Below are 23,922 nucleotides of genomic sequence, written 5' to 3'. Positions count from 1 at the left end.
AGAGAACATCTTTTCATTACAGATGGGGTTTAAGCTGTTTGAAAGTTAAAGAACACTGGGATGTAGGAGCCCAACAACAGTAGAAAAACGAAGCCTATTTTCTGGCCTAGTGAAAGGATATTAAGGAAATTCTTGTATTTCCAAATGCTTTGTTTTGATCTTTTGGGTTGCAGATTTCAGACATGCCATGTAGGTATCAGAAAAGGTGTGTTAAACAATGTCCTTTGGTACTTTCCTTTCAGGACCTCAGGCTGGCAGAATGAAACTTATCACCTCAGGATCCAATTAAAAGAATTAATCATGTCCTGAAGTAGGATCAAACCTACCTATCTCCTCCCAGGGGATAACCCAAATGCTACCAACATCATTTGCCATCTTTGAGTACAAGACTATTATATATCAAATTAAGCATATCAATTTTGCCTAATTTTGTTCCTCTCCAAGCTCTCCATTAAAAAAAAAAAACAATGTAAAAATATAACCGGGTCTCATCCAGGCTCAAGCAGCCACAAACAACAGTTAAAAACTGATAGAAAAAGCTTCTTCAGGACAATTTTTGCTGGAGTCCACCTCCTGAGTGCCACTGCTGGGCTATCAGCAGTGTGAAGCTTCTAGAAGCTTCACTAATGAAGGGAAAAAGCCCAGGTAAGAGGAAGTGAAAGTACCAATGTGTGGGGAAATCCTGCTTCTAGAACATTCTTCTATGATCCCCATTTTAACACCTAAGAACAGGAGATGTAATAAACCCAAAAGTCCTGAACCAAACCTCATTAAAGCAACATTCACCCAGTGGCATCAACATTTACTATGAATAGTTTTCCAACAGCAAGTTTCCAGGAGACCGTGGGAAACCTTAAATTGTCTGAGGCAGATCCAATGAAACATTTGAAAGCCTGTCAGCTCCTGCACTGGGCAACTTTCAGAAATGCTTATCTTGGTAGAGAACAAGAATGGCAAAACCTGAGCACTTGAACTCTTCCCCTCACCTCCCCAGGCAGACAGACTAAATGTGGTGTAGCCTCCCCTGTGCTAGAAATGCCAGTACCTTTCTGTCTCTGCATGTCCTGGAAAAAAAGAAAAAGCATATCCTAATAAAATCTTCCACAACTGAATATGTAAAGAAGGGAGTGGGACAGCAAGCTGAAAAAACTGCTGTAACACAAAGCAAACCTGAATCTTGCTCCTGAGAGCTCTACTGATCTGGAAACAGCCCAGCATGGGGAGTTCACACAGGCAGATTCCAACAAGCCAAATGGAAACCACAACAACATTTTCAGAGTTGCCTGAGGTACCTGAGAGCCTGATCCATGCAGAGGCAGACAGACTCAGACTTTCAAGTTTATCAGGCACTTTGCAAAGCCCGTCTGCTGTGAAATTGTATTCATAAAAATCCCAGGAAAACACAAGCTAGCATCCATGTTATGATTTCTGTGATGGTTCAAAGACTTGACACAGCTCCTGCTAGACTTCCTCAGAGAAAAGAAAGCAACTACTCAAATACAGGCTCTCCATTCCCTCCAGTCACTCTGAATGCTTTTCAGAATAATGAGTATTTCAGCCAGCACTCCTGTTTCTCATGGACCTCTGTCACAGGCCTATACATCGGCAGGGTGCAATAGGGACGTGGAGGAAGGAATCCCGTCCCACACAAAAAAAGTGCTCCACGTCTCTCCTCTCCAGTGAGAGAAGGAACAAGGAGTTAGCCCTTGTCTGCCCTAGACAGCCTGAGGACATGACTTACATTGTCCAAGTCCTTCCTCAGTGCAATCTTGCTGGTGACCAGCTCGTGGGCGAGGTCGTCGTTCTCCTGCTCCAGTCTCATGTTGGCCTCCTGCAGGCGCCGGTTCTCGCGCTGTGGGACACAGAGGGGCTGTCAGGGACAGGGGCTGCCAGGGAGTGCCACACACAGCTCCCTGTGCCCACACACCAATGCCCACCCTGCACCTCCAGTCTGCAAAGATGACTCTACCTGCATGAAATTCGCCGGGACAAAACTAGAGCCATAGTGCAAATGTAAAATAAATACAGATCAGCCTTGAGGAGGCACCAGTATAAATAACTCTGCTCAGCCATTACTTGTTGAGCTACAGAAATGTTTTTGAAGCCTGCAATAGTAGGGGTATCATTGTACCATCAATACCTTGCCAGGAGTTTCCTACAAGTACTGCTTTTCTTGGTTCAAAATTAAATTGGCATCCTAGGAACAGGTAAGAGCGGAGAATCGTGGAAAAAATACTCTATTTTCTCTCTCCTGTTACAACTCCCAGCACATGGCTACTACAGTTTACTTCTCTGATTAAAATACATGAATTTATTGTATCTATGTCTCTGTGTGCATTATTGTGGTATGTGTATGCATACATAGCCTGACATGTATAATTTATCCCTGTATTATATTTATTTGATTAATAAACTATTTATAAAATTATATGCTTACTGCAGTATACATCATTTGAAATTAGGAAGAGGAGTAAAAGGGGGAGTATAAACATGGAAGGCAGAGTTAGAATCAGTCAGGCATTTCCTTTCTGTTCATGGCTTGTGGTGCAATCAGCACGTTAAACAGGCTCTACTCAACCAGTTCTGTAAGCCCGAATAAAAATTCATATTATTCCTTTTCTTGCACAGCTGGGCTCACAACAACCCCATCCTGATCAGCATTGCCAACAGAGAGACATTCCCTTCACATTCACGGAGCTGATTCCCCTGTTGCATCCAAACTGGTCAGAAAACAAAACCAGCTCAAAAAAGAGTCAAAAGTAGCAACTTCCTGTTTGTTAAACCAGACTGGAGAAGGCAAAGCATTACCTCAAATCTTTCTATAGGATCCTCCTGTTGAGCCTGCTGCTCTCTCATGGTATGATATTCCTTTTCATATTTCTTCAGCTTCTTCTGGCTAATCTAAATTAAAGCAGCCCATTAGTTCCTGCCCAGAACATCGATAAAAGAACACAACACACAGAGGGCTATGGCACAAGCTTCAGGCAACTCCTGCCTCCCATAAAGCACAGCTCCTGGCTTCACCCAGTGTGGGTGCCAAACTCTCAGGTGCGGTCAAAAACGGCTCCACTCAATAGAACAGCAGCAGCCTCTTCCTGTGGGACGCAGGGAGAGTTTCAAAAGGCACCCAGAGCATCCTGCCTGAGCTCCCCCTTGGTGTTGCACAGCTCCCTGGTGCTCCACACACTGCAGAGCTTCAGCACAGCAGAACCCCACGAGATGTGGTTCATTTTAGGACTGGACTGATGCTGAGCCATCTTCAGCTGCTTTCTCAGCTGTAACATTTATCATCACACAGAAGCATTTGGTTTACTTTACATGAGACTGTAAATGCTGAAAGGGCAAGTGCAGGCTCAGCTGACATTTCTGCCAGTGTCACTCAAGCCCAGCAGAAAACAGCCCCTGCCCGAGGTGCCGAGGTGTCTGGGCAAGCAGCAGCACCTCAGAGCACAAGTGCTCCGTCCCTGCTCTGACACACACAGCGCCAGCAAAGCCACTCCCACAGGCCCCCAGAGTCCCTTTCTGTGAGAAGGGACAGAAAGGTGATGCTGAATTCAGTATTTTGTGCCCAGAGTTCAAGCACTGCAGTGACAGGGAACACAAGGGAAGCCATAACAGATCCTGACCAGCATTTTCCTGGTGTCACCTGTGCCAGAATGGTTTAGCAACACCACACCAAAATCACTGTGAGCATTTCACATGCAAGGCATTATGCATCTAAATGAAATCTCTAGCATTAAAAGTTGCACCTAAACATTTATTTTTATCTCAGTAAACCAAATAAATTTAAAAGCTATAGCTAGGATTTCCTCTTTGAAAACCTCTTTCTGAGAAACAGGTTGAATTTTACATGCATACATGACAGGCAGAATGGAAAACGTGTTTGGTTTCCCTGAAGTCTGCTTTCCTCCACGAACAACCTTCCTGGGAAGGAGCTGCAGAAGGCGGTGGCCAAGCTCCCTCTAGTGAGAGCAGACCAGAAACGCCTCTCGGCGCTCGGGGAACATTCTGCGGAGATGCCAAGCATTACCTGGGAGCGGTCCAACCACACCACTACTGCAGGAGGTATTCCTGCACCCCAGACATCCACCTAGAGAATTAACCCTTCACTGACAATGGAGCCTGTAAGTTAAGGAGATTATTTCACTGCTCTGCCCCTGCTCAAACTGCCCAGATTTGGGGGTTTCACACCCGAAACCTCTCGCAGTGTAAAGTCAGATCCTGACAAATGAGGCATCCCCCATGCCAGAGGAAAGGAAGGCAGGCACACCACTACCACTGTATTTTCATCTTCTACTTTTTTAGTGCATTGAGCCAGTTTTGCCTTTTTTAGGTGATCTTGAGCAGATTTGTCATTGTCATAAATTCTGGGCAGGGGAGGCCCGGGGAAGTCAGCAAGGATTCTGCATTTGCAGAAATGAACACTGATGTCCCACCACATTTTTTCAGGAGCAGCTCTGCTAACATCTGTTGCCCAGAGAGGTGAACTCCCCATCCCTGGAAGTGCCCAAGGCCAGGCTGGATGTGGCTTGGAGCAGCCTGGGATAGTGGAAGGTGTTCCTGCCCATGGCAGGGGTGGAATGAGATGGCCTTTAAGGTCCCTTCCAACCCAAACCATTCTGTGATTCTATGACTTGATGGCAACACTGAGGAGTGACTTTAAGAATCTGGTGCTGTCTCCAGCTGATGACTTCCTGACCTCCTTTCCAGCAGAATGCTGTCCTAATCACAATGCCTTAGCCAGGCTACTTCTCCCTTCCTATAAATAATTTATTTTGATATCAGGCCCTTTTCTGCTCAAAAAACCACTTTCAAATACAGAGCTGGAGATCTCTACTGACAGCAAAGGACTTATCTTTTAGGTCAAGGAAAGCAATTATGTGCAGCACTCCCATCAAGGACGTGATACAAAAGTTTTCTGTGCCAAGCCCAGCAGCGCTTCCTCCACAGCCTCCCCTTTAATGCCCCCAGAGCACCTCAGGACACCAAGGGCAGCTTTGCCATGTCCACTCAGAGCCTGCTTGTGCCACTCCACACAGCACTGGGAACACTGGGAATTTTGGCAGAGTGGGAAGAGGAACAAGTTGTTATTTGGAAACATAAAAGGCAAATGCACTCATTAGGATGATGTGATCCAGATGCATGTGGAACATTTCATCTGTGGCTAATGCTAAATGATTAGAGAGATAAAATAGCTTTATTCTTGATTATTCTGTAATTTCTACAGTAGTTTCACACAAGATGTGCTTGAATTCCATGCAGAATACTGGTATCCTGCATGGAATAGAATACAGGATCACACTGCTACTACACCTGGATCACAAAATGCCTGGAATGTTAACACACCAGGGAAGTTTTGTACTTCCAAACTGACACTACAAAGAATTTCTCTAGGGAATTTAAGGAAAAAGGACACTTTGAACCATGTCAGTGTATTTGGCTCAAAATTAATCTCCATGATCACAGCCAATTAAGCTGCATTTGCCCTTGGAGCTGGAGGCAGGAGCTCCCCCAGGCTGGGGCTGCAGCACTCCCTCCCAGCTCACCTTCATGTTGCAGGCCAGCTCCATCAGCTTCTTGGCGTTCTCCTCGGAGCGGTACCGCTTGGGCAGCTGCACTCGGAAGAACTTCAAAGCCCCCTCAAAGTCAGTCAGCAACAAATCATCCTTGGTAGTCTGGAGACAAGGGAAGAAACACCAGGAAAAGCCAATTTTTTACAGTTATTGAATCCCAGAAACAATAAAGCCACAACAGCTTTGGAAAGCTGCAGTAACATTGCTGCTTCTTAACCTTCAGCAAAGAGTGTTTGTTTCTATTTCTGCAGCCTTCTATTCCACCCCCCCAAAAAAAGCACTGTGCTGCACAGGACATGCCAGATTACAGCATGTGTGCCACAGGCAGTCAAAAAAACAACATATTTTTGTAACAGGCATCTTAATTTTTATATGGTGCATGAAGATGCATAAACCACAGTGTGACATTGTATACTCACTTTTAACAATCCCAGTGCAACGTTGAAGATAACACTTATTCCCTGGAAAGAAAAAATAATGACAAAATAATTAAATTTCTCAGTATTTACAAGCTTGGATAGAAATTTATCTGGTGGGGTTTTTTGTTTGTCTAGTTTCTGTGAAAAGGAGAACCAGGATACATGTGTAACCAGGTGCCGTATAAATCAAAGGCACAAAAACAACTTTGCAAACAACCGGCAAACTCTTTACTGGAGAGTCATTATAGAGAGCAAAACAATCAACACTAGTTTTACTGCCTCCTTAGCAGTCTGAAACTCTCCAATTATGTTGTGCACTTTATTTTATTTCTTAGTGAGTAGTTGGTCAGCTCAAGATAATTTAATTTTCATACAGCAACTTCTAATCACTGATTCAAATGGAGTAATGTATACACCAATGTATTCAATTCTGGTCTTCACAAACTGGGATAATTCATGCCATGAAAAAGAAAGTGACTCACTTTAGGACAGAGTCCCACGGCATCTATTCTGCCTCTACTCCTTAGAAGAGTTCTATTCATACTGTCCAATTAAATTAAATACAAACAGTTCTGTAGTCAGGAGTAGCTCACACCTTCTTCAGGGGTCCCACTCATAACCATGACACATTGCTCATCTTATTTCAAGATCCTTCTTTTCTTCTTCCCACCAAGTTATTCTTTCACCATTACATTAAAATGATGAAAAACCCCTTAAAACTTCTCTGTGAGCACATTTACTGTTTATGAAATGAAAATGTGTTTCTAAACAAACAGAATTGATTTTCTCCATACCATCTGCTGCTTTCTATTCCACTGGCACAAGGACAAAGCAAGCAGCAGACACAAGGAAAGGGCAAAAACATTGACCAGGAGGTCTGTGAATGCTGAAAGCCTTCAGTAAAGGAAAGGCAGGAAATCAGCCACTTCACAGGAACAAGTGCAGATCCAAGAAGAATGGATGCATGAAGTTACCCAGCAAATCATGAAATAAGTCAAGGATGCTTCAGTACAAAATGGGATTTGTTCACTGATGGCAGTAAGTGCTGACTGCAATTACACTGCTTACCCACACATCACTGCAGGCACTGTTCTATACCTGCTAACAGACAACGTCTCCATACAAAGAATTTTGCTCTCTGAGTGTAAGTTGTGAAATATAGAGAGACTTCAAGTTTTCCAGGAGAAAGAGCTTCAGGCTTGTTAGACTACCAGCATGAGAGTCAGCTGGGCCATTTCATACACAATGGCCTCCATGCAATAATATGATAGGAAAAAAAAGTCATCATTGTGTATTACATGACTTCAGAAGAGAGGAGCCCACATATTTGTAAATCAGCTCTCAGCAGGCTGTACAGAGTCTTCTCACATAGATTCACCAGTGCCATAGGGAATAGGAGATTATAACCTTTTATATAGCTATTGATTCTTAATTTGTTTCTTTAAAATGCTGAGAATCTTCATCATTGCAGAAATGTTACACTTCCACATAAAAATATCACACGCCTTGCTCTGACTGAGAGAACAGATAGTAACAAGGACATGAACCAAGATAGTGACAAACTGTCAAAAGCTGGGAGCTGTGCAAGTCTCCAGTTATAACACATACCTCACATAGGAGTAAGTCAATAATATGGAAGACCATGTAGAGAGGGAATTTTGCAGTGAACAGGGTCAGGAACCACTGGGAAGCATACATGTGTGCTTCAAGGCTGATGTCCAGGAAGTGGTTATACAGATCAGGAATGTATTCCTAAAAGTAAAACACACAGAAGCACTGAAAGTTAATTTAGGCTACTTTGGAACTGTAGCTGAACCCCCAAGCTACAGAAGGAAGCTGGGTAAAGTGACCATCAGTACAGGGTCCTGCATCCACCAGGTGTGCCAGGAACGGGCCTGGGGGCCTCCTAAGGATGCCAAAGGCTTATCCTGGGGTGGATGCCCGGCAGGAGCCTGGGATTTGCCTCAGCAGGGCCCAGCAGTGGCTGTGCTGACACCAGACCCACTCCAGCTGTCAGGCACATCTGCCTTCAGCAGCACCACACTGCTCCTGAGACCTCTGCTTGAACACCTGGGATGGTCCTCGCTCTCCACCCTTCCTCAGAGCTCACAAACACCACTCACCCTCCTCACAAGCACCACTCACCCTCCTCACTGCTCACAAACACCACTCACCCTCCTCAGAGCTCACAAACACCACTCCCCCTCCTCACTGCTCACAAACACCATTCATGCCACGAGGAACAGGCAGGGCTGACCTGCAGGCTCGGCTCTGTTCACCCCCCATGTGAGCCCCCACCTGCATGAGGCGCTCCAGCTGATAGAACTTGCAGTGCAAATCTTCAAAGTTCTGTTTGAAAAGTTCCCTGAGTCCATAATCAAACATGATTTTGACCAGAACACTGAAAGCTTGCTCCTCAGGCATCTGTGAGACAGGAAAGTGGATTTAGCACCCAGCATTAAAGCCTTTCACATCAGGCCATCTGCCTGAACCTCCCTTCTCCCTCTGAGTGAAAGGCTGAATTTTCACTATTTTTTTATCTAGTTTAAATGCAAGCAAGAGTATTATCACACAAAATGAGGTTTACTGTTATAAGAGGCATTTCAGTGGAATAAACCACCTCTCAATCACTCAAGTAAAAATACATCTTCCAGACATGAAGACCAAAGCAGTTCCCTGTGTCTTTGCTCCAGAATTCATCAGAATCTGAATTTTACAGATTTTGACCAGCCTAACCCTTTGTCACCCACATAAAAAAAGGCAGAAGCAGTATTACTAAAGGATGCTAAACAGGATGTTTCCCTTATTCTTAACTATGTATTTCCCTTTTTCAATGTCATTATTACATTTGATGTTTATTTATTAGATGACATGAATAAGAGAGACCAGTAACTGTTAACAGAAGTTCCACACCTCACAACTCAGCACCAGTCTGGGAAGGTTCAATCTCCCTTTTCTGCCAAAAACTGAAGGAAAACTCAAGCTCATCAGCATTTTGACATTTTTCCCTCCCCTTAAAATTCAGTTTTAATATTTCTGTAGTAAAGTCTGACTTCAGGTCAATTGCTGGTTTCTATAAAGAACAGAACATCCATCTCAAGTATTCTATTATTAATCTGCAGATGGAGTTTATTAAAACAGAAAACTTTGCTGAAACATTCCAAACTGGTAGTGAAGGACCTGCAGAAACTTAATTTCCTTTTCTGCAACATTTGTTTTTATTATTTATTTTCCCTAGCAGCCACACTCCAAAGGCTGACTTCAAAGAGAATCTTTGAAAAGAAAAGAAACTTATTTGAAATTTAGCTTTTCCTTACATGCATACACTACTCCCAGAAGCCACAAGCACTGTTAAAGAGAGAACTCTGGAGTAACACAGGGCTCAGTCATGAGAGTGAATCTCTCTAAGGCAAGGGACCCATGACAATGAAATTCTACAAGCAAGCACATCTGTTCCAGTGAAAGTGTTCAGTTCTCATAGCAGGAAGAGTTGCCCTTCCCTATCTCATTCAGTGAGGAAATAAAGAATTAATTGCTCATCTAGGAAATATTTCGGATTACAGTTACAAAGAACTAAAAGGCTGTTATCATTAATCACTTGGCTTTTGTTTCACAAGAATGGAGTTTACAATCTCTTCTGTATCCTCCCCTGACTTTACAACAGTATGGAAAATCCTCCCCTGAAGGCCAGACTTCCTCTTCCACCAAAAACTGCAGAGAACTCTTCATGCTCAGCCCTCAATGGCAGCAACAGCTGGGGAAAAGAAACCTCAAAGCACTGCTGGGCTCAGGAACTCTGCAGTCCCAACCACCCTTGCAACAGAAACACTGACAAAAAGCAGACGTTACTTTGAAACAGAACAGTCTATAAAAATACAAATGCAGATCTGGAAGGCTCTTGTATTTCCCAAGCGTGAGTGAATCTAAAACTTTTGCTCCTGAGAACCATAAATCTCTCTCTAGCTTCTGAACACACCAGCAATTAAAGGATATTACACTGATGAGATCACTTCTATCAACAGCAATTAGGTTTAAAAAAGCATAATACAGTTTCTTTTAAAAATATGAAGGTATTATTGTATCCTTCCCTAACCTCTCAAACCAAGAAGCACAAAGACCTACAGGACAACAGCCCCCAGGCAGCACAGCCTGCTCTGAGACCCAATGAACTGACATCCCTTCAATGTCCTAAATCCTCCTCTGTGTATACAGGACATGGCAAACACCCTCTGTATTTCTGACTGATTCCAATAGAAACATCTTTAAAAAAGCTAAAATCTGACCTTGAAATCCTGCAACAAAAACCTTTACAGTGTTGTCTCATACACAAATTCCATGCCAACTACTGCTCATGAGTGCAAGCCTGAATGGAAGGGGTCCTAGGACAGGAACACAAGGGCATGAACGCCGAGTCCTTACAAACACCACAGCAAGTTTGAAACAATGTGCTCCTCCCTGTCTAAAACCACTTTATTACTGACCAACATATAAGTGGGTGTGTGCCCTGCAACCCTATTAGTTCAGAAGTCTGTTCTAGACAAGTGGAGCAGTATTTATTCTTAAGTCTAAAGCAGCTGAGGGTAAAGGCACCACTTACATGTAACAGCAGCACAGCAGCCAGGAACGACTGGCCTTGGCAGTAGCCAATCTCCTCATCATACACAGAGTAGGCCTAAAAGAGGAATCAAGACTTTACTGGTACCTGTCTCAAGATAACCAACACAAATAAAACAGAACAATGCATTGAACACAGCTCCATACAATTCCCATGGATGCAGCGCAGCCATTGTCATTCCAACAAAGGGAAAATGTGTATGACAACCAAACTGGGATACACAGAGGCAGTGGCTGGTTCCAGTAATGCCCCAACATTGCTGCAACCACTTATCTGAGTGCTTTTATCTCTAAATAGGTCCCACAGAGATGTTAGGAAGAGGAAGAAACCCTAGGAATTCAAAAGAAAGTGCTGGAAGCTTAAACCATTCCAGCTGAGATACCTGAATACACTGAGCTGTTCATTTTTGCTTATTTCCTCCTTTTAATAATCAGCTTCAGTGCATGCCTATGGCTTTATAACCTTTATGGAGGTACACAGCCATCTCCAGTTACATCAGTTGTCCAGCTTGATCCAGGCTGACAGGTCAGGAATGATGTGAAGTCTTTGCACCAAACACTTCAGTGCAGAGAAATCTGGGAGGGCTTTAGGTCTCCTGTGTGAATAACCAGACACAGCCCAACAGCTACCATGGAGAAGAGCCTGAGCCTGGTGCCAGAGGCTGTCTGCGTGACAGACAATGCTAACACATCCCCCTTCTTCTCAGCCAACAGTCACACTGCTGATGATGCTGAATACAAGTTACCAAAAGCAGCCCAGAAGAAATGAAAGAATACCTTGCATATTTTGTACAGGGAGTCCTGGCCATCTCCCCCAGTATCTTTAAAATAATCGTGAGCAGGGAACGTTCGATTGATGTCTCGGGTGATGGCACTGTCTTGTGGAGACTCCTATCAGAAAAAGAAAATAACTTGCAAATTAAAACACATCAAAAGAACATAAATTACAATATGCCAGGATTGAGACTTGGGAGATTAGCACTGGGTTCTGTGCACTGTTGTAAATTTAACAAGACCCAGTGTACCCCAGCGGAGCTGGCAGCTGCAGATCAGAGCTGGGATAGATTTGGGTACCTCAGCACATCTGCGGAGGTCAGAGAGTGGCAGAAGGAGCCCGCACACACACTCCCCATTTGTGCTCCAGACCGGGGCAGTGCAGATGCAGCCATCCTTCAGAGATCCCTGGATGCCAGCGCTGCCCAGGCACACTCCTGGCATCTCACAACTGCAGGAGTCAGCTCTAAGCAGCAGCTGTCCAAAATGCTGTCCCTGAGGTTCAGCTTGAGGAGCCACTCCTCATCCCCCCAGAACTCAGTTAGAGAAAACAGATGAGAACGAGCCCTGGGGAGTGTCATACAGGAAAACACGAGGGAATGCAGGGACAGGTCCTGGATGAGCTGGGATTTCAGCATGAGGAAGATGGAACTTTGTTCTCTACAACACCCTGACACCATCAGTTTCAGATGCCTTGGACACTTGGAAAGCTGAACAGTAAAGAAAAAAGGGGTTTAATCTATCTAAAACCCCCATGTTTCTGCTAGGCAAATGGAAAAAGGTTGGAAGTAAAAAATGGTAAAAAAGCACACAATGTAATCAGTGTAAGGAACATTCAATACAGCTTGTAGTTCTTTTTCTTCACAAAATTATTTTTCAAACAACAACAACAACAAAATTACCACAGTGTGCTTCATTTTCAGAGTGCTTCATTTCTCTTCTGATTTTAATCCAAGGTTAATGCTCCTCTCTGGGGCTTAACACAGACATTTCATTAGGAAAAAAAACATTATGCTGCTATTAGAATCAAGAGCAGATTGTTTTGGAAATTATATCAAAAGTACTGTTCAGCATTCCAATTTGATAATAATTAACTGGTAAAGAGGTCTATTTCATTATAAGGAAATTAGAAACAAACAAAATCCAATGCTCAATAAATTTCATATAAATAAACACCTTTTAAGTCAAAGACAATTATGCTAATGGGTGGCTGTTTGCAAGCAGGGAAAGACAAAGCTCAGAAACCATTCTGCAAACTCTCAACATGTGAATACAGACTTAGTGATAACTTTTAGTTTCTTCCAAGTTTGCAAGACTGAAATCCAGTGAAGTACTCCCAGGAGCACAGGTTCTGGCCACTGCCAGCAGCATCTGTGGTCCTACACAAGTGCCTTTCCTGAGAGTCACCTGTGTTCTGCTGCAATGGCAAAATAATCTCAAATCCACTTGCCTTCTAATCCACTTATTTAACAGCAGAGACAAAAGCATCTGGCTGGAAACTCCTAAGAGAGGATTCTCAAACGAATCACTCATTAAGGCTAAAGAGAACTAATTAGTGGCCTCTCTGGCTTTGCGTGACTCGCTCAGCTCCTGACTCCTGTGTCTCAGCACAATTCCTCAAGCAATCCAACGTGAGCTCCTGCAGCTGAAACACAGCTTGGGAAGAGAAAAATCAACGGAAATGATAAGGTTTAAAAATGTTTTTCAAACCATGGCTTTGAAATCTCCCCATTAGTACAAACTGCTGCAATCCAAGCATTGTGTAACCTTTTCTTTACTCCTATTTTTATACCTTGCTGTGAGAATTGGCTCAATGGGCAATTTCTCATGCTTTCAGGGGACTGGGAACTGAAGGAAACCCTTCTGAACCCACACCCTTCACAAACTGGGACTGAAAAATAGAAAGCTAAGAATGACAGGAAGAAAAAGAAAGTAATAAAGAAAACAGAGTGGAAACCAGCCATGAGAACTGAGGCAAGTGTAGTGAAGATTAAAATTCTCATAACAGTTTGCTGCTCTGAAGGAAAGCAGGAAAATGTAGATGCTCAGGCCCTTCCTCCCCTCTTTTATACACTTTAAAATATGAAGGGACTTATATTGAAACCTTCCTCTCCAGTTGATTTAAACAGAAACTACATGAGTAATTAGGGAAACCAGGATGCAGTCCAGCTGGGAAAAGCCCATTTATTCTGTCAGGCTGCATATAAAAGCATATTGGTTCCCACCTCTTAAACTTGACACATTTAAAAGATATTTTCCATGCATTTTCATGATCTTGCAGGGAGCATCCTAGGATCTGAAAACCGTGTCATGCAGTTACAGCCTTGATCAACATATTCAGACTGAGACTGTGTTACTTTAGGAGCTTTTTCTGTAGCTTAAGGCACAATTAAAGACATGGAAGAGCTGGAGTTCCCTCTTCCTGGGACTGATCTACTTGCAGTTTTCAGCAGCTCAGGTTTATTCCTCCTAATCCACTACATAAACCCAAGAGGATGAAGAAGCTGCAGCAAAGAATTGCTAAAGGAAAAGATTTGTGATGAAAAAAAATGAAACCAGAAACCTCCAGAGAACAGAGGAAGCTGCCTGCTGGAAATGGCTCATCACCCAAAGATCAGCCCTCGTAGCACCAGGCTCCTGGAGAAAATCCCCTGGGGTATAAAACAACCCTGACCTGGACCCAGGCTGGCTTCAGAACCACCACCAAAATGGAGAAATGCAAGGGGACCAAACTTCAGGTTCCCCCTGCCCCAACCCCTAGAACGATTCCAACTGTGGAATTTTGCTCACTGCTGAGTTATCTGACACACCCACCACCAGCCCAAACTGTGCCTGACTCTCACTCTTGCCACATCCATTTCCACATTCCAGCTGCTCCTTAGGAAGGTCCCACTGACTGCAAGAATTCTGCCACATGGTCAGAGATTACTGTGGGAAGGGTCTGGAGTCTCAGTCCACCACTGGAATTTTCCTTGCTTTGCCGGGGTGGGACCAGCACGTGGTGTGTTGCTGCAAGGCATGGACAAGCCACCCTGGAGTGCACCAAGCCAGGGACAGATTCCAGCAGATCCAACACGCAGAGAGAGCCAAAATTCTGTGCAGCTTTCAGGGCAGCGGCAGGGGTAATATTACACGATGGGCATAAGTTATTTTGAGCAGATCTGTACATTTTAAGCACATTCAAATACATTAAATGGTCTTTTGACAGCTATTTCAGTGTTAGCAGGATCCTGTGCCACCGGGTCTATTTTGCAGGCTGATGGCATTCCCATAATTACTTTTATTAAGCAATATTTACATTCATTTTTACACAGAGTGTGCTTCCTGCATTTGTTTTCGTCCAGACCACTGGAGAAGGTTTTGGTAGGAGGAATTACACCTGTTACTGAGACCTCAAGGAAGTGACACAAAGCACAGTTTCAGAGTAGTGTACTTGTTAACTTCCCACAAGGAATGCTACTTGCAGAAGGTGTTACCTGGAGTCAGCACTTGCCCAGAACATTCACAGCTAAAAAGTATTTGTAGAAAAAACCTGAATAATTTAGACAAATTTGGACTGGTTGGACACTGCAATTGGATACAATAGTGCATTGATACAGCATAGTTTCAGGCCAAATATGGCAATATAGTGCAATTCTAAAAATAAAAGTGAATCCCTTGTGATATCCAGCCCTTTCGCTCTGTTCGTTTCCTTTTAGGGCTCAAGTTTCCCACAGGAAAATTAAAGCGAGGAGTTTGCCTACAGTGCCCTGCAGCATGTATGGATGCAGCACAAACACCAACCAGGCTGGAAGCCTCTCCTGCCCCTGCACTCACTCCAAGACTATTTAGAGCAATGGAGATAAGGGGAAAAGCCCCACCCAGTGCCAAGGAACACACCTTCAGCAGCACAGTAAGAGAAAAGTCATCCGAGACAAGCCGTGAAAACATGTGACATTATCATTTATTTCTTAAATGTATTTATGATCCATTCAGACCTTTCAAATAAAGTGTACAAGTGCATTTCAGAATAAAAAACTACACTCTTCACACAGCTCTGTAGAACACTACATTTCATCAAGAAACTTGAAGCAAAAACTTCCTATTAAACCACCCATGCATCCTTTGGCTACAATAATATCACTGATCAACAAGTACTGCTAGTCAATTCCGAGTTTCCCTTTAAAGAGAAGGAGCATCCTAAAATATGCCACCCCTTCCAGAGACCTCTCTTTAAAGAGAGAGTATTAAATAAATTAGCTAGGCTTTTAGGCAAAACAGTAAGGCTACTTAGTACTGTTGATGCATGATCCATATATTTGGAGAACAGGCAATCCCAGGCTATGTGAAATGCGTCAACAGCCCTTGAAATTTTAGTAGTATCAAGATTACATCAATCCAGAACAAATGGCAGACAAAAATGTAACCAGTGGAACAATCACTGAAAAATGTGCAGTTTCTGGTCGGATGGGAAGTGCTGATAACAGATTCAGAAAAGTGTTTATAAAATCCGCTAAGAACCACACTGACATTCTTAAAATTACATACTGTACAAAGCCCTAAACTCTGTGAGTGTACAGCCACTGCCCTGGTAAACTGCTTGTTTGGGGATACATACACACACACGTCAAACACACAGGTATACTCATTTGAAAGCAATCAATTTAGCATGGCAGTGACTGTACAACTGCACAGCACACAAATATATATATGTATGTACATCTACAGCAAAAAGGAAACAAGCCAAGAGATGTATGACACAGCTGGGGGTACACGCCATCTCAAAAGGGAATAATACATTTCTTGGAGTTTTAATAGCTCTTAGCAAAATTACCTCTTGGAAATGATTATGCAAAGATTTAGAATCAGATATTTACATGCTTCCGATTTATCTAATTCCATTTCATAATTAAAAATATGCAAGTATTACTTTAAGTCAGTAACATTTGTCATTTTTGGCTCAACTGTAGTTTTTCTTATTATTAGTCTTAGTTGAAAAATCAGCTACAGAAATGTCTATCAAAACCATGGGGTGGAAGAACCCCTCTCCCCTGTACTTCAACAATAGTTCTGAGTTGGCACAAAACAGGCAATTCTGGAGCCCAAGCATAACTCTTCCTCAGCTGCCTTGTGCATGAGAACACCCTTCCCTTGTCTGAGGCAGAGCAGACCCAGCAGAGCCAAGGACCATCGAGGAACCCACCCAGACAGTCCCCACTGTGTCAGAGCTAAACCAGCATCAGAGTCTCGAGGGTCAGACTGCCTCTGGTTCACCTGTCTGCTTTTCTCATCTGCTTTGGTGCAGGTTTCCCCACAGTTCTTCCTACCAGGGGTTCCACACTCACAGCTCTTTCTCATCTTTTAATACAAAACGATTTCCAGCATTAAAAGGTGCACAAAGTTCTTACAAACACACACATACACATTCTCACCTGTGATTTCATCTACTCTTGGCCTTTCCACTGACATTCAGGAAAAAACTATCAGTTGGAACACTGCTTGTGTAAGGAGCCGGATTGTCTCCCAAACAAAACTCCTTAAAACAACCTCTGACAATGTCAGATCTCCACAGGACACACCAGAATAACCCCACTGGTGGCTTCTGCTGTACCAGGTACTGTGAAAGGTGCAAGGAGACAGGTGGGACACAAGGAAAAACGAGCATCACAGAGCCATGGAATGGTTTGGGTTGGAATGGACCTGAAAGCCCATCCAGTACCAGCCCCTGCCATGGCAGGGGCACCTTCCACTCTCCCAGGTTGCTCCAAGCCCCGTCCAGCCTGGCCCTGGGCACTTCCAGGGATCCAGGGGCAGCCACAACCTCTCTGGACAACAGAGAGCTGTTAAAGTAAGATCACTCCACTGCATTTCATTCAGCAAAGCAACCTAAAAGCACATGCACTCACAGCCTCCCATGCTCGTGGTTTAATTGTAAACAGCATGTGAAAAAAACAATTTAAAAAGGTACGAATACAATTCTGAAATCCCTGAAGAGAAGACATACCCACGAGTATTAAGAACAGTAAAAAAGCTCATCATTAGCAATTGCAAACGTGTTTCCATCCTGTTGCATTCATTAGTGGAATACAAAATTGAATCTAGTGTTTACATGCTAGAATTACAATAGAAACTAGATTTCAAAGGTTACATATGGAGAGAAATGTATCAGCATAGGAACTTGCAAAAGACTGTGCTGTACAGCATTTCTAAAGACATGAGTCTGTCAAGACAATACAACGATTGCAAATCCTTTCAGACAGTTCAAAAGCGTGGCTGGAGGTAATGCTGCTTTCTGTTCTCTGAAAGGATTAACTGCACCAGTATTTTTAGTAGGCTTTAACGACAATTTAACCTCAAGAAATACCTAACCCCTCAAAAACCGAGGTGATCAGAAACATACAGGTACCTTACAGCCCTCAGGTTTTATTTCTTTGTACACTAAACATCAATTCATTCGACAGCATCTACAGAAAATGTTTTAAAAAATGTTTTTATGAAATACTTTTCATACTCAGTAATGCTAATATTTAAAAATACTTCACAGTGTGGTACTAATGTAACTTCATAAAACGAGCAACTTGAGTTTGCTAAAGCTCAAAGCCTTACATTATATTAAAATAGTCCAAAGATCCCACACACACACACAGAATCACTAGCACTATAAATATACTTAAGCCACTTTAGTGCAAAGTCTGGTTTTGCTTCCCCTGACAAATCCCTCTATATTCATGCCAGCATATTAAAACGTCATCCTTTACTAATCTAATTATTGATTTTCAAGGATTCATTTACAGTTGAAATCCCAGAAGAACTTTTTTCAATTTACCATAAAAGTAATGACTTGGTTTATTAAGCATCTGATTGCTTGGTTCACGTGGTCTGTGTAACACTGAGAACGACTCGCATATGCACAGCAAGATTTGAGTTCATCTTTATGAGGAGCCACTTGAATTTATTTCACCTTTTAACGGAAGGATCTCCAGTAATGACCATCAGAAAGAAGCCAAAGCTTTGAATTACAAAATTGCTATCCTCATCTTACAAATTCATCAATGGAAGTCAGAACAGAGAGTCTGCAGTGCCTGCTCTGTCCCAACCCCCTGGGCTGCAGCTCAGCCTCGCACACAGGCAGGTGGAGCCTTCCCCAACCCCCTCCTTCCCAACACGGGTGTCTCTCTAAACCCCTGCTCTAAACATCATCTAATGCAATGTGCATCACTCAGCACTTCTTACAACTTCCCAGCCAATAAAGCTGCTGGTTACCAACCCAGCAGCAGGACTGTCCCACGGGGACCTGGTGCCTCCTGGGCTCTCCTGGAGCAGCGCCTGCACATCCTGTGATCAGCTCAGGGAAGCTGCCTCTATAAACAAACATTTCACCTGTCTAGAAAGCAATGTCACAGGGGGAAAAACTGAAGAGCTGACCAAACAAAGCCTATCCCATCAGATTAACTGCCTGTGGCTGGAACACCTCAGACAGACAACAGTGACACAGACTGACGTGACCTGAACTCAAATGAGGGGCTGATCATCACCCCAGGTCGGCAGGGAATCCCTTTGGGCCGGGTGTGAGGGACCTCAGGCTCAGAGGAGCTGCCTCCAGGGAGCAGCAAAGCCAAAGCAAGAAGGTTAAACTCCATATTTAAAAGTGTGCATTGTAAAGAAAATGACCCACATTAAATACTCCATTGTTTTGACCCATCTCCAGCAGGTTTCCTGTCTTTGTTCCCATCGACCACAACTTTCAGACTTTCAGTTTCTTTCTCTGAACACAACAGCACCTGGTCCTACACTTATTAAATTCTAATTTTGAAGACCTATCCCCTTCCAAAAGCATAACTTTAGTATTAAATGCCTTTGCTTATGTGCAGAGACATCTTTTGAAGCAGTACCTCTGCAAAGCACAGGCAATAATGGAAATACCAACTGAATTAAGACATCAGCTCAGAAGGCAGGAGAGCACATTTCTCTGCAGTGAAAATGGGACACTCTCCCACCACCCCAAAAGAGGGGCTGTTTGCTTTGATGGAGACAGTCTGTAAAACCTGACCAGCTGCAGCCTCCCCAGCTCTGGCCTGACCACAGCCCCACACACAGAATGGGGCCCACTGTATAGGGAATATTAAAGGTGACACTTGGATAAACTTGGATTAAAATCTGAGGTTTATCTTGAATGACACCAGGGGAAGGATGTGCTGTATTCTGCAAAGTCATGGAAAGAAAGAAGACATTTCTAACCCAAGCAATAAAATAAGGGCCAAGTCAGGCAAAAGTTTCAGCAGGTGCTTCAAAAACTCAGAACCAAACATGTGCTAAAAAAAACCCTTCCAAAACCTCCACCTCCTCTTATTAAATTATCTAAAACAGATGAATTGGAAAATTTTTAGAAGGGTCTTTTCTTTGTACAGTCTGAAGGCAGATTCCTGTGCTCACACACTGCTTCCTAAGAAGCATTTTTTAAAGCACCAACCTGACTTAGAAGTTCTGTCAACTTCAGACTGATGTGAAGTAAGATCAGACTGAAATATTTCAGACTTCCTGACTCATGGAGTTACTGCCTTGATAATCACAGCACTTGGGAACACCATGATAAATAGCAACAAATCTCCATGTTGAATTTGCACACTGAATGTTTCCATCTCATATCACATCCAGGCCTTGGAAGTGTCTTTTTTCAGAACAGACAAACTGAAATTTACGGTTCCCACACATAAAGTGTTTATATGAGAGGGAGGGAACAATGCCATTGGGAATTCTCTGTCTCCTGCAATTCTCTGTGCCTCAGTACTTTGTACCCCCTTCTTCCTGTCAAAGACTTGTGACAAATAGGCAAAACTGCCCCTTGGCACTCTGACACTGAGCCATGCCAGAATTCCAAGTAGTAGAAACATATTTCTGAGTGATGAAAAGCCTAAAAACAAACTCCCCAACAACAAATAAAGACTGTAGAAACTGGTAACATTTAATAAAAAAATTAACAGTAGATAATAGCAAAACTTTTGTTTGACACAGAAGATTTCTGCTGAGTTTAAAAATACTATCCTTTGATTGAGATAATAAAAAAATAATATTTCACAGTTATTTTCCCAGTATATTTGGAAAATGACAACATAATCACAACCTAAACTTCCAGTAATCTTTAAAAAAAAAAAAAAATTACCATCTTCTGAAAAGCTGTGAGTATAGAAATCCCTCCCATGGCACTAAAAAAAGCCACTGAATTGCATCTTGCAAATTGAACCTTCCAGCAGCTTAATTTGAAAGTGAGGCAGATAACTCTAATAAAAAATAAATTTATAGTCTGAGATGGAACTTCAAAATTAGTTCATTTAATCATATCACAGCCTCATTTTTATGAAGATGCAATTTGATTTCTGTCCTCTCCTCAGCGTGGCATTTATCTGTGCAATGCTCTCACCACTGATGTCCAAAGCACCCAGACACAAACAGAGCCAGAAGTGGATTCATTTCAGATGTGGAGGGTGAAAAGGATCCAGCTGGAAAATCTGCTGCCTGACCATTCCTAGCAAGGAACCTGTGCCTGTGTTGGGTGCATGACAAAAGGTGCTCAGTGCACTGCTGAGAAACAAAGTCATATTTGTCATCATTATTTTTCCCACCATTGGCACAGTGAACAGAATTCACCCCCTGCAATTTCACTGAAGACAACAGACTCAAATGCTATAAATATTTAAACACCTAAACACATATAACACATACTACATTAAATTAAGAGGGGAAAAACTTAATTTAAATTTTTCAAATATCAATAAATTAACAGAGACAAAAAGAGAAATATTTGACACTAAAACCAAGCTAATGAGGCAACACTAGAAGTGTCTGTACAGTGGATGAAACTTGAATGATCAGTTGCCTGCAACTCCTCTCCATCCTTACATCTCGGAGACTTCCAGATTCTGATTTTCACCTCTTACAGGAAATGTCTGAGCTGAGGAAGACTTGGAGATGAGTAAGGCAACGGAAAACAGCCTGGCTGTCAGGAATGTTAGAACTGAACCTTTGCTGCAAAGCAGCAACAGCTGCAAGAATGCATCTGCATCTGGATCAGCCACCACGCTCCAAGTGCAATTCCAGGCTCAGGGCTGAAGGAGCAACTGCTTCAGCTCCAGTTAAATCTCTGTGTCATGATTTAGACCCCTTACCAGTTTCAAAAACTTTCAAAATTTTCAAAAACCAGCACACAATGCTCCTATTTAAACCCTCTATTTAGCCATAAAAAACCCTAAAAGAAACAATCTTTGCTTTGCAGCTTCCACTTAAACCTGAAACTGCCATTTCTAGGGTTTTAGGCCCCAGCAGATTCTTCTCTTCTATTAAGTTCAATCAAATGCTATTTCAGTGATACAGTGCATCATTTCAAAGACTTGGAAATGTCAGATAAGGTGAGGAGTCAGAGAAAGGCTACGGGGAGTTTACCTGAGAGGCTGTTCCAAAAATGCCACACACACACACTGTGATATTAGCAACTAAAGCCCTTGAATTGTTCCCCGAAGCCCACCTTTGCCTTCACACCCACAGAGCACTCCAGACAATCAGCCAGGATGTGCAGGAGCTTATTATCCCACTTCTTTTCCAAGTGAGTCACTCCAGGCTGTGCTCCCCCAGGCAGTCTGTGTCTAACCAGAATTCCCCCTGCAGGGCTCTGCCCAGCGAACCCCCGGGCTGTGCCAGGAGCAGCACAAGCCCCTCTATCCTCACCACAGACTGCAAGAAAAGGTGGCACGAAGGCAGCAGGGCTTAGACAACCTGTGCTCTTAAAGTTTCAGATGAACTGAAGAGGATGTTTATCTTGAGAGCTTTGGAGTGACTGTGGATGAAATAGCTGGCAGCTGATCAAGACGCCACTTAAATGCTTTGCCCCAACAGAAGGAGGCAGCAGTAGCAGGGGGCTCTCCCCATCCTCCCCTGAACAGGTACACACACATCCAGGAGAGGAACTCAAGTGTACCAGCACTGAGTGCTGACAAACACATGCCATGCCAGGAATGCTTCATCCTGCTGCTCTCCCTCTCCTTCCCCATTTCCTCACCGGCAGCCCCACGAGACTGTACTGGAGCAAATGTGGATGGGCAGCAGGGTCGGGCTGTAGCAATCGTGGCATGTGATGAGGCAGAGACAAGCTGGTATCCTCCAGGGCAAGGCAGAGAGAGGAGAGGCCAGGGCCCACAGGACAGCAGAGAGGAGGGGGGAGTTTGCAGGAGGGACAGAGCAGAGTATTAAAAATATGATCTTGATCTAGAACAACACAGACTTGAAACGATTTAACAAAAACAAAGCCTTCCCTTTGGCCAAGAGAATTACCCCAATTCTAAAAATATCACATTATTTTCCCTATCTTTTTTTCATTCCCACTGTGACTAAGAGCACACCAGCTGTACCAGAGGAGCTCAGGGAATTCCCCACTCAGCAGCCCAAGGCAGTGACGGGAAGCACAAGGAGGGGCACAGAGGGCAGATGGTTGGGGGCACAACCTCCTCTCAGAGCAGGAGAGACAGAGGGACAGCCCTGCACCAGGGACAGGGTGACACTGCAATCCACCACTACAGGAACACTTGGTTCACTTTCATTTCCAGAATGGCAGAGTAAAAAGATAAAGATATTCTTTAGGAAAAACTCAATCTGAGGGCCGTCCTGCCTTCTTAACAGCATGACAGTACTCAAAACATTTAATCTAGGCTAGCTTGAACAAGCTGTGGTCAATGAGATTTGGTTCCTCAGATATTGCCTTTGTCTGACCAGTCAGATATGCTTTTGCCAACAGGATTTAGCTCCTGCTATATTTGAACCATCTTTAATCCCATGAAGGCTAAAGAAAAATGTCTCTGATTTAGCTCTGTGCACTTATGAATAACTCAAATACTACAGTTAAATTTACAACATAGTTCCCTTAGCTGTTTAGAAGACAATTGTTTTCTTTCCTTTCCCCTTAAGTTCCAGTATGTAAAATATCAGAAGAATTTAGATTAAAAAAAAAAAAAAAAAAAAAGGACATGTTATTTTTAAAGTTGTTCTTGAGAAAATTTCCACATACAAACCCGCGGCATTTCTCCACTGGTTTGAGAACAATTTTCACATGTTGGCATCATCCTTGAGTGGCTGCCACAACTCTGGTATCATAAAGCAACACGTATTTTCTCTTAGCTTATCAAAACACATTTTATTTAACTGCTAAATTTGGTCTGATCCAAGTTTTTCTTCTTACTTCACAACAAACAGGAAAACGCAGATGCTGCACTCAGATCCAAACATGCATCCTACCAGGGAAACGGGGCACGGAAGCCAGACCAGCCCTAGGAGTGGGACTGCCCAGACCACATCGCTGCACTCACAGCTCATTAACAGAGTTCACACTGAAATGTTCACATTGTTCGCTCCTGTTCTACAAGTCCTGTCTAGGTAGCACTGAAAAACAAATTGTTTGGCCCCTTCTGTTCTGACGCTGGAACATTGTGTCAATATACTTTGGCATATATTAAAAAAATCCCTGTAATATACCATAGACTGTGACATTTCCACTTCAGATCTATCATTTACATGTGAAG

General features: G+C 43.1%; 1 protein-coding gene across 3 annotated transcripts in view; it reads right to left on the bottom strand.

Annotated features, from left to right (window-relative positions):
* The window catches only part of RABGAP1 (RAB GTPase activating protein 1), a 60,765-nt gene that overhangs the window by 5,650 nt on the left and 31,193 nt on the right, over window positions 1-23,922 (bottom strand). For all 3 annotated transcript variants that reach the window (XM_084219948.1, XM_084219949.1, XM_084219950.1), the window contains 8 exons: window positions 11,384-11,497; window positions 10,590-10,664; window positions 8,291-8,416; window positions 7,601-7,744; window positions 5,993-6,034; window positions 5,547-5,675; window positions 2,809-2,901; window positions 1,742-1,852 (listed from right to left, as the gene is read on the bottom strand). In XM_084219948.1, coding sequence (XP_084076074.1) covers window positions 1,742-1,852; window positions 2,809-2,901; window positions 5,547-5,675; window positions 5,993-6,034; window positions 7,601-7,744; window positions 8,291-8,416; window positions 10,590-10,664; window positions 11,384-11,497 — 834 coding nt within the window. The remainder of the gene's footprint in view (window positions 1-1,741; window positions 1,853-2,808; window positions 2,902-5,546; window positions 5,676-5,992; window positions 6,035-7,600; window positions 7,745-8,290; window positions 8,417-10,589; window positions 10,665-11,383; window positions 11,498-23,922) is intronic.

This window comes from Fringilla coelebs (genome assembly GCF_963513975.1).
Source record: "Fringilla coelebs genome assembly, chromosome: 21".
In the NCBI taxonomy this organism is placed as follows: domain Eukaryota; kingdom Metazoa; phylum Chordata; class Aves; order Passeriformes; family Fringillidae; genus Fringilla; species Fringilla coelebs.
The sequence above is the reverse complement of the archived record's forward strand: the minus strand, read 5'-3'. Positions and strand labels throughout refer to the sequence as shown.